We start from the raw sequence: 16,207 nt of genomic DNA on the forward strand, positions 1-16,207 counted from the left end.
TCCAACCCTCAAGACACTTTACATTAAAATTTTCACATTTTTCACATCTTAAAGGGGGAAAACCCATTTGCAAAAGATCCTCACAGACTACCCAATTCTACGACACAAATATAATCTAATAGACCAAGCAATTTGTAATAAAATAACCTAACCAAATAGCTAGGATTATTCCCAAATCACTTTTACACTATGACTCCCTTAAGATCCCAATGACAAAATCCATTCCGGCTTTGGGGTAAGGCTGAAGGAAAACTCTGCCGACCATCCGAGAATGGATCGGTGAGACAAAAAACCTCCCAGAATGTAGATCGTCACCAGAAAAGTAGGTTTACCTAGGTAATTACATACACAACACGGATCTGCTGAGATTATTTACATTATACACATACAAAATGGGTTCACATTATAAGATGATGATCAAGCTGATGATGATAGCTGGATGACACGAACACATCGATCAAGGACTATCCCTTTTGCGAAAAAAGGGGGTGTATGGTCGTTGACACGTAGTGGTCAACATAGTGCATTCTTTTGAGAGATCATGTCCTAGTTGGAGCCAGATGTTACTCATCACTTTGTGGGTGATATGCATAGGAGAATTTTTTTCTCCTGGATGGTCTTTAGCTGGCAGCCAACAACCCCTTGCAGCCACCAGATAGCTTGACGTGCCTTTTTCTCCACCACCTGAGCCAACCATGTGGTCCCTCGCCCATTTGTTATGATCGTATGTTTGAAGATGGGCCTTCCAACCCTGAAGGTATGGCTTTTCATTGTGTAGTTGGCTATTTTTGTTTACTTATCATGGACACTTTTGGGCATGGATTAGTGGGGGGATTCAGCGGAAAGAGTGGACTAGGTCTGTACTCTTGTCTCCTCTGCCCAATTTGATGGTTAACCTTGTATCCTAGTCCCATGAGATTTCCTTTGTTGCCTACCAAGCTTTATGGATGACACTACATGGCAAACTCCGATTTTGGTTGCATGGTCCCGCTTTCGAATACCATATACATCACTCCCCTCCGCTCATTACAACCCCATTCATCATTTTTCCCATCTGGGTCCACATTTGTCCACTGGGTCCACAAGGAGTTAGCTTCCCCCTCCCCTTGTCCACACCTTGGGTCGGGCCTGGAATGATGCCCCAGAGGTTGATGCAACTAAAAGAAAAGGAAAAAGCATAATTTGGCCACTCTCAATAGGAAATGTACCACAAAATGCAAAAGATGGTCAGGACATACAAATTTAGCACATGGGCAAAAGCCAAACATGAGCTCTACCCCTTATCTATGGTCATCACCCTGGTTGCTATGGGCCCTATATGAGCCCCATTCATCATTAAGGAAACCATAATTGTCCCAACCCCTGGTGGGCAATGAACTGCCCCACCTTAAGGGGGTATCCACTGCTATACCCTACACATCATGCTCTCATCTCTTGGAGCCCCGAGTAGTTATGAAGAAAAATCAATCAAAGGAAAAAGGCATATGAAGAAGGGTGGAAAAACAAAGGTTGGGGTAACTCATGTACCACGATTGCTCCCTCCTACATTCATGTACCCAAGTGTGGGCTTCCCCTATTATAGCTACCCTTGTACCATGGCATGTGGCTTGGAGCCTTCCCCTTGGTCCCCCGCTCCGTTCCATCATTATATCACATGCCACCTACCACTTGATGGATGTACCATGGACATGTCACCCCCTTTAAAGGCTGAAACCACCTAATAGAATCCTTGGTTAACCTTTTTATTGAGCTTGGAGACACCTGTACATGCCAAAGCCCACTATGGAAGGGCATGCCATTATGAAGTGTCCACTTGTTTTCCATGATTTGTAAGCTCTTTTACTCAATTACTCTAATGATTTGTTGTACTAGAAGGCGAGGAGACCCATTGGATTGTTGGAGTTTCTAAGTCTGACACGTTAGAAACCCTTCATGCACTTTACTGATTTATTCCTACCTACTTGTTCTGTTAATTAACAAGTTATTTACCATGTAAATACTGGAAATAAATACAAATGCATGCTCAACACATTACAGATCATCAACTGAAGGAAATAGAAACAAGAACACAAGTGACACCGTTGTTTTTGGACTAATATCCCCAGAAAAACCTAATGCGGGAAAACCGATGCAACTATCTGAGGATTTGATTTATTAAGCAGTTTCAGAATACAATCTGGGTGCCAAATCCGGCTCACCCAATAGAGAAAAATCTCGGCAGTAGTACCTCTCTACTTGGAAGCAGATATTCCGGCTGAAACCCTGGATAAACACTCCGGCAGCTCCACAGCTCCAATCTGCCCCATGAAACCCCAACGTCAGCCTCTCTCTAGCCCAACGTTAGCCTAGCGTCATTGCGGCTTGGCTTGCATCAGCCTTTGGAGGCACTACGTCAGCCCTCTGGCCCTCTGCGTCACGCATGCTGTCCCTCTAAAGCACTGCGCAGCTCCTGGCTGCCTTTGCGTGAGCCCTAGCTGGCTCTGCGTGAACCCTTGGCTGCTGTGCTGATCCTCCCGGTGCTATCTCTGTCTCTGCTTCTGTATTCACTACCCCTCAACTACAACTCTGATCACTCTCTCAACTTTCTCAGCAAACCCAACCACAGAAAGTCGAAATCTTGATCTCTTGGTGTATTCTCCAAGTGACCCTCAAGCCTCCTCTTATACTTTTCTCGTTGACAACTCAACGGCCGAGATTAAGTCCCTAATCAACGGCTAAGATTAGATCTGGTTTGATCCATGACTTTTGGACCATTCTAACACAGTTTTATATTAATTCACATTAATATTTTATTTTCCCTAAGTTTAGACTTAGGGACTCCATTAAAAATATTAATTATTTTAATATCTCCCAAATTGTTTAGAATCTGCCCAAACCCTTTCTGGGTATTGGAGATCTCACGTGCCTTAGCCTCTTCACCAATTTTCGTGGCTAGAGCACATCCAATGCTACCCCAAATCAACATGGAGCTTGTGCAGGATTGCAGGTGGGTCTCCATCTGGGGTTTAGTCTCCCTATACGGGGTCCAAGCCCTCTACAGGGTCACATTGGCACTTGTAGGGTGAGCATTGAGAGCCATGGACCTCCACCACAACGAAGAGCAGTAGTCCACTTCATGGATCCCTCAACACCACTTGTTGATTGCTCGTGTTCCACCTTTTGGATAAGGATGATGCACCTGGACCACCTTGCCCAGCCGACTTCACACTTGCACCATACACTTGGCATATGTTCCAGGGTCTAGATGAAGATGTGTCTCCCCATTGGAGATAATGGGAGGTTATGTCATCATTCCAACCCCTACAGATGGTATACAAGCATTATTGATCCACGTGGAGACCCATGAGGCTGTTGTTGCGCCCCCACATCCATTTGGGGCACGACATTGGATTTGCTTGGATATCAAGGGGCCATCCCCTTGATCATTATGTTTGGAGCCTTCTTTCTCGTATTGGCGCACTTTGGGCTCCACTATGCCTTCTCAATGGCCCAATGACTCATTATGCATACTATTTTGCCCCTCGAGAGGCTTTGTCTTTGTATTATTGAGCTATCTTGGTGGGCTCGTCAACAATTCATGTCATTATTGTATATTATTTTATTATTTGGGGCATTATTAGGTTAATTAGGCTATACAAACCCCCTTATGGACTGTATAAATAGATGAGAGGCTCATTCATTCCTCTCATCATCACTTGGATTGGATTAGTATCTCTTGAGATTTTCGTACTTGTTCTCTTGGACGAAATTTGGAGTTTCTTGATGCACAATGATGTTTGGATTTTCGCAATTGTCTTTGCAACTTCTATTTATCCGAAATTGATGAATGGATATACTCTCTCTCTCTTGTAAGTAAAATTTAATGCTATTTCGTTTTCTTACTTGTCTAATGCATGAGATTTTTGTATCATTGTTCTTGTATGGGCCATAAGTAATGCAAAATTCTTCTTAAAGCCTTGAATAATTGATATATTGCGTGCATTGTCATTGAGAGGGAGGGTGAATGTTCCTAGAGGCACCCTAGTAGGTTAACAAGCCTTTAAACTTCATTTCTTTTGCAAGCCAAAGTATAAATCTCTAATGACCTAGTTGCTGCACTTGGAAGGGCTAGCAAAGGTCAATTAGGGCTCCTTAGCATATGAAAATTCTCGATCTAGGTGTATCTTGATTCCATTAGCCCAAAGAAACAAGGCACTGATCCTCACTTTCCTTTGGTGATCAAAATAACCCTTCTTTTCTTCCTTGCTCCCAATTCCAGGCCTAATCCTAGAAGGCTCCCTAGGGCATCACACGAAATCATTTGTAGCCATCAAAAAGCCTTGAAATTCGGTCTAGAACTACGCTTGGGTCTTCTCAAGTGGTCCTCCAATTTTGAGCTCAATTCAACAGTGGAATCCCGAGATATTACAAGCCCTAGCTTGAAGATTGTTCTTCTCCCTAGGTCCCCTTGGTTAGTGTCTTCATTTGGATCATTTCATTTAAAATCCAAGAAAAAAATATTCTTTTGATCCTATTCTCCTCCCAAACCTGGTCAAGCCCACCTATTGATGATCAACCCCACACCCTTGACCTAGTTTGGGTCCACTTGGGTTCTTTGTGGTGCCACAATTTTGTGACTCAAATCCCACAAGGATTACATGGAAACCTTTTCTCTTTGAGGATTCTTATCTCTAGGATACCTGTTGTCAAGGGATATTCTCCATACCTGGGTCTAAGTGTCCCCTCAGCCCTTCTAAAAGGGCCCATCACCTTGCTTCAAAAGCAAGTAAACCATCTATCTGAGCCTCTCTTGTGAATAGGCTTTAGGAATCACTCTTTATCACATCATTGATTTATCCATCCTTGTGATTCCTCTCATACCGGGTCTCCTCCCATCGGTGAAATTCTGTCAAGAGCAGGGAGCTTTAGCTAAGGTGACAATGGGCTATTGCTCCATTGTTGCCACTTGACCTAGTAGTGGCTATATAGGATCCCCTCCTAGGACCCCTACTAGTTTGAGCGGTAATAGGGCCAAAGTTCACCATCAAGGTTAGCTATATAATAGTATCCAACACCAACCTTCCCATGGATTTTGACAGGAAGAGGATGATCACCCACCAAAACCATTTCTCCAATTTGGGGCTTCTTCTTATACTCTAGGACCCATTCCTTCTTAGGTTTTGATGGCTTAGAGGAGGGCCTTTTTAGAAGACATATTTCTTGAGGAGGAGGAAGATCAATGGGCTCAGATGGCTTACCTAGTTGTCTCGTTTTTGGTTGTTGGTTGGGATATGGGAAAGGGTCCAAATCCTTGACATGAATGGGGAATTGGGATTCTCTATACAAGATGAATGGGGGTCCATTAGTCAATTTTCTGGACCCATTTGCAGGTGGCTCTTTCAATTACCAAATTGGTGAGAAGACCCTCCTTAAGACTGACCTTGACTTGGATCCAGGCCCATCTGCAAACCAGCTTGAGCTCCCATCTAGGTTCCAAACTGATGAAATTGCCAATTTTATTCCATCTTGCGCTGAGGGATTCCTCTGTCTACAGGGGGGAGGAAGCTCGAGGAGAATGGTGCAGACTGTTATATTGTCCGCTGGCTCCCTGAGAGGATCAAAGTTGACCGACCATGGCTATAGGGAGAGCCCCGCTTTTCCCCAAGACTAGGAACCCTTCAAGATGGATGTGCTGTCGGTTGCAGAGCGAAAGATGAAATCCACCCACCCACAAGGAAGCAGATGGTGGGTAGGGGAGAAGCCTAGCAAAGGAGACTAGGAGCGCTCAATCCAACCTCGTAAATCAACCATATTGATGAGACTGTTGTTGAAACGCTCGAATAGGGTTTTTCCAGAGAGATACAAACCTGTGAACACTGAATTGTGGCCGACTGTAAAACAAATCAAATCCTTCTTCTGGCAAATGGTCCTATGTTTAAGTTTGCCTAGAGCGTGAGGTGAAGATAGAGCCAGTGATGTTACAGAGGGGCCAGCCCTGCCAAGGGAAGGCGGGGGATCACATTGAGAAGAGCCCGATGGAAGAGTTGAGGGAATGGAGCATAGCTGTGGGGATGGCGGATGAGAATGGGTTGACTGAGACAAGGAGGGGGGATAGGGGAGAAGTGCTAGACTAGGAGGCGAAAGTGGGACGACATCTAACAGCGGGACGGAAAAGGAGCAGGAGGCCTGGTGCATGTTGACCTCATGCTGGCTTATGAAATCTGTCTGAGTGGAGGAGCTGGATGAGTAGTCCACCTTGTCAGCTCCCCAATAAGCCATGTGGAGAGCATAGTATGGGTGCCGCAGGCCTATGTGACTGCTGATTTAGAAACTGTCGGAGACCGAAGGGCTGCATGGAAACCGCCTTTCAATTTGTAGTTAGTAAGAACATCATAATCAGCTGGTCAAAAGTTGATAATACAGTTAAATTATTTTGATTTCATGATTTTTCAATGTTCTGGTTTTATAACATGTCGGTGACTAATCTTATTGTAGGTCCTGGATTTTGATATGATGTTCACTTATGGTTGTTGTCTTACGACTTTACTAGGTTTTCATTTTGCTTCTGTTTGTTTATTTTTGATATTTTGGGGGGACATTTTGGCCTCTCCACTCTGTGTATCAGCTTCTCATGACTGATGTAATGTCTAGTCCCTTTTACCTATTTAGTCTTTACTGAACATTAATGCAAATTTCATTTCATATCATTGCCTACTTATGTTTATAGATCTACTAATATTTGGAACCTGTGACTTCCTTTGTATCTTTTTTCCTAGCTGTGACTATTCCTTATATATGTGTGTGTGTGTGTACGTATTTATTTTTTTCCTTTTTGTTATAGGGTTTCTTTTATACGTGGCATGTTATCAAACATACCAGCAATGAGGATAAAATTACCACCCTTAAAATACCTTTTCTTGATAGATCTATAATGATGGAAATCTCTGTATATCACAGATATTACTGTCAATGAAAGGATAGCATAGATCAGTACTTAAGATGCTTCACATCTCAGTGGTTAGTGAGTTTAATCAACTTCAGTGAAGGCCTATGCTCCGCTGAAAAATTGCTACAATGGTTGACTTATTTCTTTGCTTTTCCAATCTGATGGGATTTATGAAGAAAATTTAAAAATTACATTGCTTTTGATCTCTTTTAACTCGTGTAAATTAGATGTAGTAGTATATGGATATTCATCTCTCAAAGTACAATGAAGATTTTATTTTCATGCAAATTGATGGTGCGGTCTCAAGCAAAAGGAAATAACACCATTAGTAAGTAGAACATTAATAGATTTCTGTTAACTGAAATTGCAATTCGCTTTCCAATTTTATGCAGTTTGTTGCGCCTACATACTGATTACATTGATCTTTATCAGATCCACTGGCCTGACCGGTTTGTTTCCGAACCTCCCTTGTTCCGATGTTTTGTATAGATTGTTTTATGTATTTTCTCTTGGGCAAAAGTCAAATTACAATGCAAGTATTTTGTGAAGGTTTTCTTAACTTGAAGTTGTATCCATAAAAATGCAGCTATGTGCCTATGTTTGGAGAAACAGAATATGATTCTACAAATCAATATGCAGCAATACCCATAGAAGAGCAATTAGAAGCACTTGGGAGTGCTGTTACTGCTGGAAAGGCCTGTATATATGTTCACATATGCATACCTAGACACAGCCACTGTCTGGCACTTGTTGAGATCACAATTTTTTATTTAAGATTCATTTGTCAAGGTCACCACATTGATTAGAATGTCCTGCAGATCAGATATGTTGGAGTTAGTAACGAGACACCTTATGGTGTGATGGAATTTTGTCGTCTTGCTCAGTTATTTTCCCAATACCCAAGGATAGTGTCAATTCAGGTAGGTGCCACATAGAGATATCATTGTCAATATCCAAAACTTCCCAGAATTTATATATTGTCAGAAAGTGGTTTTAATTGTTTTTTGGTGTAACATTTCAATGAACTTGAAGAATATGATGTAGATAATTGAAAGGGTTGTTGGAAACAGAATGCGTACAACCTGCTTTGCCGAAATTTTGATGCTGGTTTAGCAGAATGTTGCCATCATGAGAGGTAATTCATTCTTTTTCCTACATAATATCACCTCTGTGCATGCTTCTGATGCTAGAATCTTTCCATGTAATGGTTAGTTGGAACTTGGGATTAAGATATGCCACCATTTTTCCATTCATTACTCCTTTTCCATACCCTAAAACCATAAGCACAAGCGAGGCACTAGATATATGACTATGGGGTGATCAATAGAGAGAACAGTTAAAGAAAATGTTCTAGGAGGAGGAGAATCACTTCCTTTTCCATTATCTTGGTTAAAGTAAGTTCACTGAAAATCTCGTGGATGTTTATTCTGTGGGTTTACTCTAGTGTTAGCTGCAATATGCAAGTCACTAAGTATGTACTCTATTGTAATTCTAAATGACAATAATCTACATCGTGCTTCTATCTGTACTTATTTTGTGTCCAAAATTGTTATTGTGGTTGTTTGCATTAATATTTGTAATTTTTTTGTATAGCAGGAGGGCTATTTTTATAGCTTTTGAACATTTTCATATTCTTGAAGGTTTGCTGTCATGTCATAATTGGAATATGGATGGATGTACTTTTGTACTTCTATAAGTGACCATTTGCTAAGTGATCATTGATGCTAGTAATGTATTACACTAGCACCACATTGATGCCACTTAATGCATGACAATAAGTCTCACTTTAATTCACACTAGCACCACTTTGATGCCACTTAATCCATGACATTAATTCTCACTTTAATTCAAGGGAATGCTTTGCAGCTCCATTGAATTTTTGTTGCATGCATGGGGTGAGGCTACCCCCTGAATCAAAGGACTCCAAGAGAAGAGGAAGTAGAATTTAAGGCTTTAACTGCCACAAGCATGGTCATTATGCTTGAGAATGCCGGGAAAAGAGAAATGATTCAAGATCCAACTACAACAACAATCAAGGCTTCAACAACAGGAGGTTCAATGATCGAAGAAGAGGAGATGATCGAAGAAGAAGAGATGATAGAAGAAGAAGGGATGGTAGAAGAAGAAGAGATACTCTGGATGATCAAGAAGAAGGCCATCTGTTGGAATTTCTAAGTCTAACCCGTTAGAAATTCTTCCTGTACTATCTGTTTATATCTTCCTACTTGTTTAATTACTTAACAAGTTATTTACCATGTAAATACTGAAAATAAACACAACTACAATGTCAACATCTACAGATCATCAACTGAAAGAAAACAAGCACACAAGTGACACCGTTATTTTTGGACCAAAGTCCCCGGAAAAACCCAATGCAGGAAAACCGGTGCAACTATTCAGAGGGTTTTATTATTATGCAGTTTTCAGAATACAACTAGGGGTACCGGAAATGGCTCACCCAACAGAGAATTCCCTCGGCAGTAGTACCTCTCCTCGGAAACAGATATTCTGGCCCTGCGTCACTCTGATAGGGACTGCGTCACCCTTCCTGGCTCACCAACACCCAGTCTGTCACACGAAAATCCTCCCAGCGCTGCCCCTTGGCCTTGCGTCAGCTTTGCCAGCCTCTGTGCAACTACTGAAGCCTTTGCGTCAGCCCTTAGACCCTCTGCGTCACCCACGCTGGCCTCTCCTGGCTCTGCGCAACGCCCAGCTGCATCTGGGTAGCACCCAACTACCTTTGCGTTAACCTCTCTAGGCTCTGCGCTGTCTCTCTAGTACCAACTCTGCCTCTCTGCTATGTATTCACTGCCCTTCGCTGTTGATCACTGAGTCTATCTCCCTTAACAAACCCCACTCTAGAGAATAGAATGACTGATCACTTTGGTGTTTTCTCCAACTGACCCTCAAGCCTCCTCTTATACTTTTCTCGTTGGTCCATCAACGGCCGAGATTAAATTTCTAATCAACGACTAAGATTAGATTTGGCTTGATCCATGACTTTTGGAACCTTCTAACCCAGTTTTATATTAATACCCAATAATATTTTATTTTTCCTAAGTTTAGACTTTGGAACTCCATTAAAAATATTAGTTATTTTAATATCTCCCAAACCGGTTAGAATCTGCCCAAACCATTTCTGGGTCTTGGATATCTCATGCGCTTTAGCCTCTCCACCAATTTTCATGGCTAGAGCACATCCGATGCTACCCCAAATCAACACTCTCTCTTAGCGAGGACTATGCTCTAGTAATACTCCACACTGAGTATCACCCTTATTATCCAGCACTAGTCTTTGTGCTGATGCTAGGCCTCCCTTCCCAACATCCTCTGCACTGTTGCATCCTGTACTGCTGCCCATGGCCCTGCCACTGTCACTACTGCATCGGTACGGAAGCTCCCTCTACATTCGTGCTGCTGCTAGTCCATACTCCCAGCACTGTATCTGCACTGCATCCACCTCTTCATCATGCTGCATCGTGCTACCCATAGCACAACCACTGCTAATTGCTGCACTGCAACTTAGTTACCGAGAAGTAAGTAACTGATCCACCCAACTCTGACACCCCTGTCAGGCTAAAGACACTCCCGATGTTGAAGCTCCCTCTGCCGCTAACAAGTGCTCCCTCTAATGACCTTTGTGCTGCTGCAACAACTCCCTGCATCTCGCACTGTTGCAACATTCCCATGCCTCTCGCACTGTTCCAACCTGCTAGCCTCGCGTTGTCCCGGGACTCCTGCACTGTAGCACTCTCTGCCGCTCCATCTGCATCCGTCTCTATTGATATCCGCTAGTTCTGCTACTCCTCTTCAGGGCTCCCGTAGCAAGGTATAATCCAAGAGGTTGGGTACCTCAAGGGTCCTGCCCCTCATCGCTGTAGTCTGTCTGACTACAGCGCGATGTCTCCCCACTTCTTCTCAATTGGCACATGAGCACTCATGGCACAATCGTCATCCTCCTTGACTTCTTTTTTTGCCCTTGCTGGCGCTGCCTTGGTCTCAGAAGCCTCTCCCTTACTTTTCTTCCTAGGACACTGGTTCGCAAAATGATCCAGTTCTTGACCTTGGAGAGGTCCTTCTTCTTTCTCTTATCCTGCTTTCCCGCAGATGATAGAGCCGCACTCTCTTCTTCCTCCTTCTTGATTCTAACCCCTTTGCCGCTATTCCCCGCCTTGGTCACCCATCTGATCTCTTCCTGACGAAGAGCCTCCCACAGTCCTCCCAATCTGGAAGGCTCGTCCTGCCCAATATGCTTTGGACAAATACCTCCCAATCCTCTGAGACTGCGTTCAATGTGGTCCTCCCCATTAATTCCTGATCCGGCGTGGCCCCTATGGAAGTTAGCTAGTCACGGATCTCCTTCAATCGACTAAGGAAGACATCTATCTGCTCTCCCTTCTGCATCTGGTATGACGCAGTTGATTTTCAAGTAACATCTTCCTCTGCACGGAAGTATGCTGGTACAATTTCTTCAGGGCATCCCACATCTCATTTGCCGTGTCGTTCTCGACAATATGCAATACCACATGATCCTTGACACATCAAGGATGATGCACTTTGCCCTGGCCATTGCCTCCTCGCACTTCTCATTTTTAGCTCGGTCAATTGGGATCGCTATCGTTTTCAAGGCGAAGTCCTTGATGCGATATCTGTCTAGAATGGACAAGATCCTGGCCTTCCAGACCATGAAGTTGGATGCTCCGTCCAACCTATCCTAATCTCTCAGTCCATTCACAGCCATTATGCTGCTCTTCTGTTGACTCCTCTGAGTCTCTTAACTTCCCTCCTGGAAGTCCTTTGTTCGACTCCTGCTGAGTCTCTCAACTTCCCATCTGGAAGTTCTCGGTTCGAATCCCTTTGAGTCTCTTTTTCCCTTCTATAAATCCCTCCTCCTTGGTCTTGCCCTGTTAGGTACTGTTCTGACCACAATACCCCACTAGCTTTGCTCTGCAAATTACCCGCAGCCTCTTATATCCCAGCAACTGAAGGATTGAGCCACTTGGCTCTGCGCAATCCCGACATCGGCAAATCAGCTCCCCTAGCCAACTGCGTCAACTCTCCTGACCTCTGCGTGGCTTTGTGTGAGCCTCATTCTACCTCCCTTAGCCATTGCATTGCCTTTATCTAGCCCAAAATGATGACACAGTCTCTCTGCGTCACTCCTTCCTTTGTTGCCTTCTGCATGGATCAACTCTGTCGCTCGGGACAGTTGAATCTACTGCTATTGCTCTGCTAGCTGATGCCTTCAGTTACCCTGTGATTTGCAACCACCCTTTGATACCATGTTTGAGTTTCTAAGTCTAACCCGTTAGAAATTCTTCCTGTACTATCTGTTTTATATCTTCCTACTTGTTTAATTACTTAACAAGTTATTTACCATGTAGATACTGAAAATAAACACAAGTACAATATCAACATCTACAGATCATCAACTGAAAGAAAACAAGCACACAAGTGAGACCGTTATTTTTGGACCAATGTCCCCGGAAAAACCCAATGCGGAAAAATCGGTGCATCATTTCAGAGGGTTTTATTGTTATGCAATTTTCAGAATACAACCAGGGGTACCAGAAATGGCTCACCCAACAGAGAATGCCCTCGGCAGTAGTACCTCTCCTCGGAAACAGATATTCCAGCTCCACGTCACTCTGATAGGGACTGCGTCACCCTTCCCGGCTCATCAACACCCAGTCTGTCCCACGAAAATCCTCCTAGCGTTGCCTCTTGGCCCTGTGTCAGCTTTGCCAGCCTTTGTGCAACTACTGAAGCCTCTGCGTCAGCCCTTAGACCCTCTACGTCACCCACGCTGGCCTCTCCTGGCTCTGCGCAGCTCCCAGCTGCCTCTGGGTAGCACCCAACTGCCTCTGCGTCAACCTCTCCAGGCTCTACGCTGTCTCTCTGGTACCAACTCTGCCTCTCTACTATGTATTCACTGCCCCTCGCTACTGATCACTGATTCTATCTCTTTTAGCAAACCCCACTCTAGAGAATAGAATGACTGATCACTTTGGTGTGTTCTCCAATTGACCCTCAAGCCTCCTCTTATACTTTTCTCGTTGGTCCATCAACGACCGAGATTAAATCTTTGATCAATGGCTAAGATTAGATTTGGCTAGATCCATGACTTTTGGAACCTTCTAACCCAATTTTATATTAATACCCATTAATATTTTATTTTTCCTAAGTTTAGACTTAGGAATTTTATTAAAAATATTAATTATTTTAATATCTCCCAAACTGGTTAGAATCTGCCAAAACCATTTCTGGGTCTTAGATATCTCATGTGCTTTAGCCTCTCCACCAATTTTCATGGCTAGAGCACATCCGATGCTACCCCAAATCAACACCATCATCCTCAAAAGACGTTAAGGAACTCTAGGTATGAGAATAATGTAGCTGCTAGTCAATCTGAATATATTCTTATTTTTGCACTTTCTAGTTCTTCATCTTCGGATTTGTATGATAGCTAGTTGATAGATAGTGGGGCGTCCTAGACATTTCTCCGGATATTGGGAAGTCCTCTCAATCTTGGTTGAGAGGGACTCGAATTTGAAAATCATCCTTGGAGACAATACTACTCATACTGTGAAGGGTTTTGGTTCTGTCAAATTTCATTTGGACTCTGGTGAATCCGTTCTTTTTCATGATATTATCTATGTTCCGAGACTAAAGAAGAACTTGGTATCCATATGTTCCTTGGAAGGCAAAGGCATGAGATTAGCCTTCATAAGAGGAAAAGTCCTCACCTAGCCTATGGAATCCCGCATGAGGGATGATTTTACTTTGGGATCTTGAATTAAAGGACTCTATAGAGTCAATGGAAGACCTCTGTTGGCAGTGGTCCACGAAAACAATCATCAAAGTGAGCTATTGCACCGAAGATTGGCACGTCTACATTATGAAGCCCTAATGAAATTAAAGAAGTTGGTTTCTGGGATGCCTAATGTTCAAACTAGTCACGATGGAGTATGTTTGGGATGTGCCAGTGGAAATAAGACAATGGGACCATTCTCCTCTAGCAAGAACAAGACTAGTGATATTCTTCAACTCATTCATTATGACCTATGCAGACCCATGCCAGTGCACTCTATCGATGAACATCTCTACTACATAATCTTTATTGATGACTTCTTCAGGAAGACATGGATATACTACTTGAAGCATAAGGATGAGACTTTCGATATGTTCAAGGACTTCAAGGCGCTAATAGAAAATCAAATAGGAAAGAAGATCAAGGTCTTCAAATCTGACAATGGTGGAGAGTATACATCAAATGAGTTCGTTGACTTTTGCAAGCAGGCTGGAATCAAGAAGGAAACTATTGTACCTTACAACCCTGAGCAGAATGGTGTGGCTGAAAGAAAGAACATGTCCATCATGGAAGCTACCCGAGCTATGCTGCATGATCAAAAGTTGTTGAAGTTCCTCTGGAGATAAGCTACAAATACAATAGTCTATGTTTAAAACAAGGTTACTCATAAAGCTTTGGACAACAAGACTCCCGATGAAGTATTCACATGTGTGAAGCCCGAAATTGGACATCTCAAGAGATTTGGTTGCCCCGTATATTTCCATGTGCCAAAGGACAGGAGGAACAAACTGGAGGCCACCGGAAATATGTTAGTTTTTGGTAGCATCGGATGTGCTCTAGCCATGAAAATTGGTGGAGAGGCTAAGGCACATGAGTTCTAAAGAACCCAGAAACGTTTGGTGAAATTCCCCCTGGGTTGTATTTTATTAAAATAATTAATATTTCTAATGGGGTTCCTAAGTCTAGACTTAGGAAAATTAAAATATTAATGGATATTAATCAAAATATGGGTGAGAATGATCTAGAGGGCAGATCAAGTCAAGTTTTAATCTTAGCCGTTGATTAGAGACTTAATCTCGGCTGTTGAAGTCTCAACGAGAAAAGTATAAGGAGCCTTGGGGTTCATTTAGAAAGACACAGAGAGGGAACAAATTGATCTGGAGTTCGATTTCTGGGGCTAAGAAGCTGAGAATTCGAACTAAGCGATCAGTTGCAGCAGAGGGGCAGGGATAGTTCAGGAGTATGGACAGAGAGGCAGAGAGAAGCTAGTGGAGGCAGCACAACAACCATAAGGACTGATGCTGGGCCAATCTGGGCCCACACAGGCCTAATGCAGAGCCAAAAGGGCTAGCGCAGAAGCTGAAGCTGCCCTCACGCAGAAATCCAGAACTGCCGGAACAGTTGGGAAGGTTGACGTAGTGGGCAGAAGAGACAACGCAGCGCTGACGCAGGGTATGCAGGGCTAGCGCAGTGATAGCAGGGGTCAACTAGTTTTGCTGTCGGATCAACCGAAATCTGCCGAGTGAAGTGAGGTAAAACTCACTCAGTTTTTCCGCCATTGTATTTTCTCTGTCACTGGATTGCCGGGAGGGCATCCAACATTTGTATTCAGAATTATTGCTTAATAATAGAAAACCCTTAGAGCTACTGCACCGGTTTTCCCGCATTGGGTTTTTCCAGGGACTATTTTGTCCAAAAATAACTGTGTCCTATGTATCTTGTTCTTTGCTCAGTTTTCTGTTTCATGTATTCAAATATTAAATAAGTGTAGGCTGCAGAAGTAATTTGCTTCAGTATTCAGAGAATAACTTGATAATGTATATTAAAATCAAGTAGGCGAAGTAGATTCAGATTTGCTATAGTAGGGGTTCCTTGAGGCTTAGGAATTTTCACAAAAGGAAGGTATGCTTGTTGGATATTGTGAAAATTCTAAAGCATTTAGAATATATTATTTGGCCAAAGGAAGATCAAGTTTAGCAAGGATGTAACTTTCGACGAAGACGCTGCCCTTGGAAAACCAAGGGATCTTCCTCCGCCTCCTCCTATTGAGAAGAGAGATGATGACATGGACCTACTAGAAGGTCCTTCTGTGCCAAAATCTGAGAAGGATATTGTTGATGACCCCATGGACCCCTTGGATGCTCCTCCAAGTGACCCCCCTTCTAGGAAGAGACCATTGTGGCTTCATGACACATTACAGGATGCTGAGAGATATGTTTCTGCCAAAAGGACCTTTAGAGAAAGCAAGAAGCCATGTCGGTACCAAGGATACGTTGTAGCTATGAGCACTATCATCCAGGCTGAGCCTCCTACCTTTGAAGAAGTTGTGAAAGAACAAGTTTGGAAGGATGCCATGGCTGAAGAGTATGAATCAATTATGAAGAATGATGTATGGGATGTCATTCCGAGACCTAAAGGAAAGTCTATTGTAACTTCAAAATGGCTATACAAGATCAAGCATGGAGCTGATG

General features: G+C 43.1%; 1 protein-coding gene across 1 annotated transcript in view; it reads left to right on the forward strand.

The window, feature by feature from the left end:
- LOC149177613 (uncharacterized) overlaps positions 1-16,207 on the forward strand; it is a 382,857-nt gene that overhangs the window by 152,400 nt on the left and 214,250 nt on the right. Inside the window, exons 5-8 of the mRNA XM_089423439.1 lie at positions 7,318-7,374; positions 7,512-7,620; positions 7,744-7,845; positions 7,996-8,060. Of these exons, the coding sequence (XP_089279565.1) occupies positions 7,318-7,374; positions 7,512-7,620; positions 7,744-7,845; positions 7,996-8,060 (333 nt within the window). The remainder of the gene's footprint in view (positions 1-7,317; positions 7,375-7,511; positions 7,621-7,743; positions 7,846-7,995; positions 8,061-16,207) is intronic.

Source organism: Pinus tabuliformis, chromosome 4_1 (genome assembly GCF_031772625.1).
Source record: "Pinus tabuliformis cultivar Carrire ecotype Pingquan chromosome 4_1, CPIR1, whole genome shotgun sequence".
Classification (NCBI taxonomy): Eukaryota; Viridiplantae; Streptophyta; class Pinopsida; order Pinales; family Pinaceae; genus Pinus; species Pinus tabuliformis.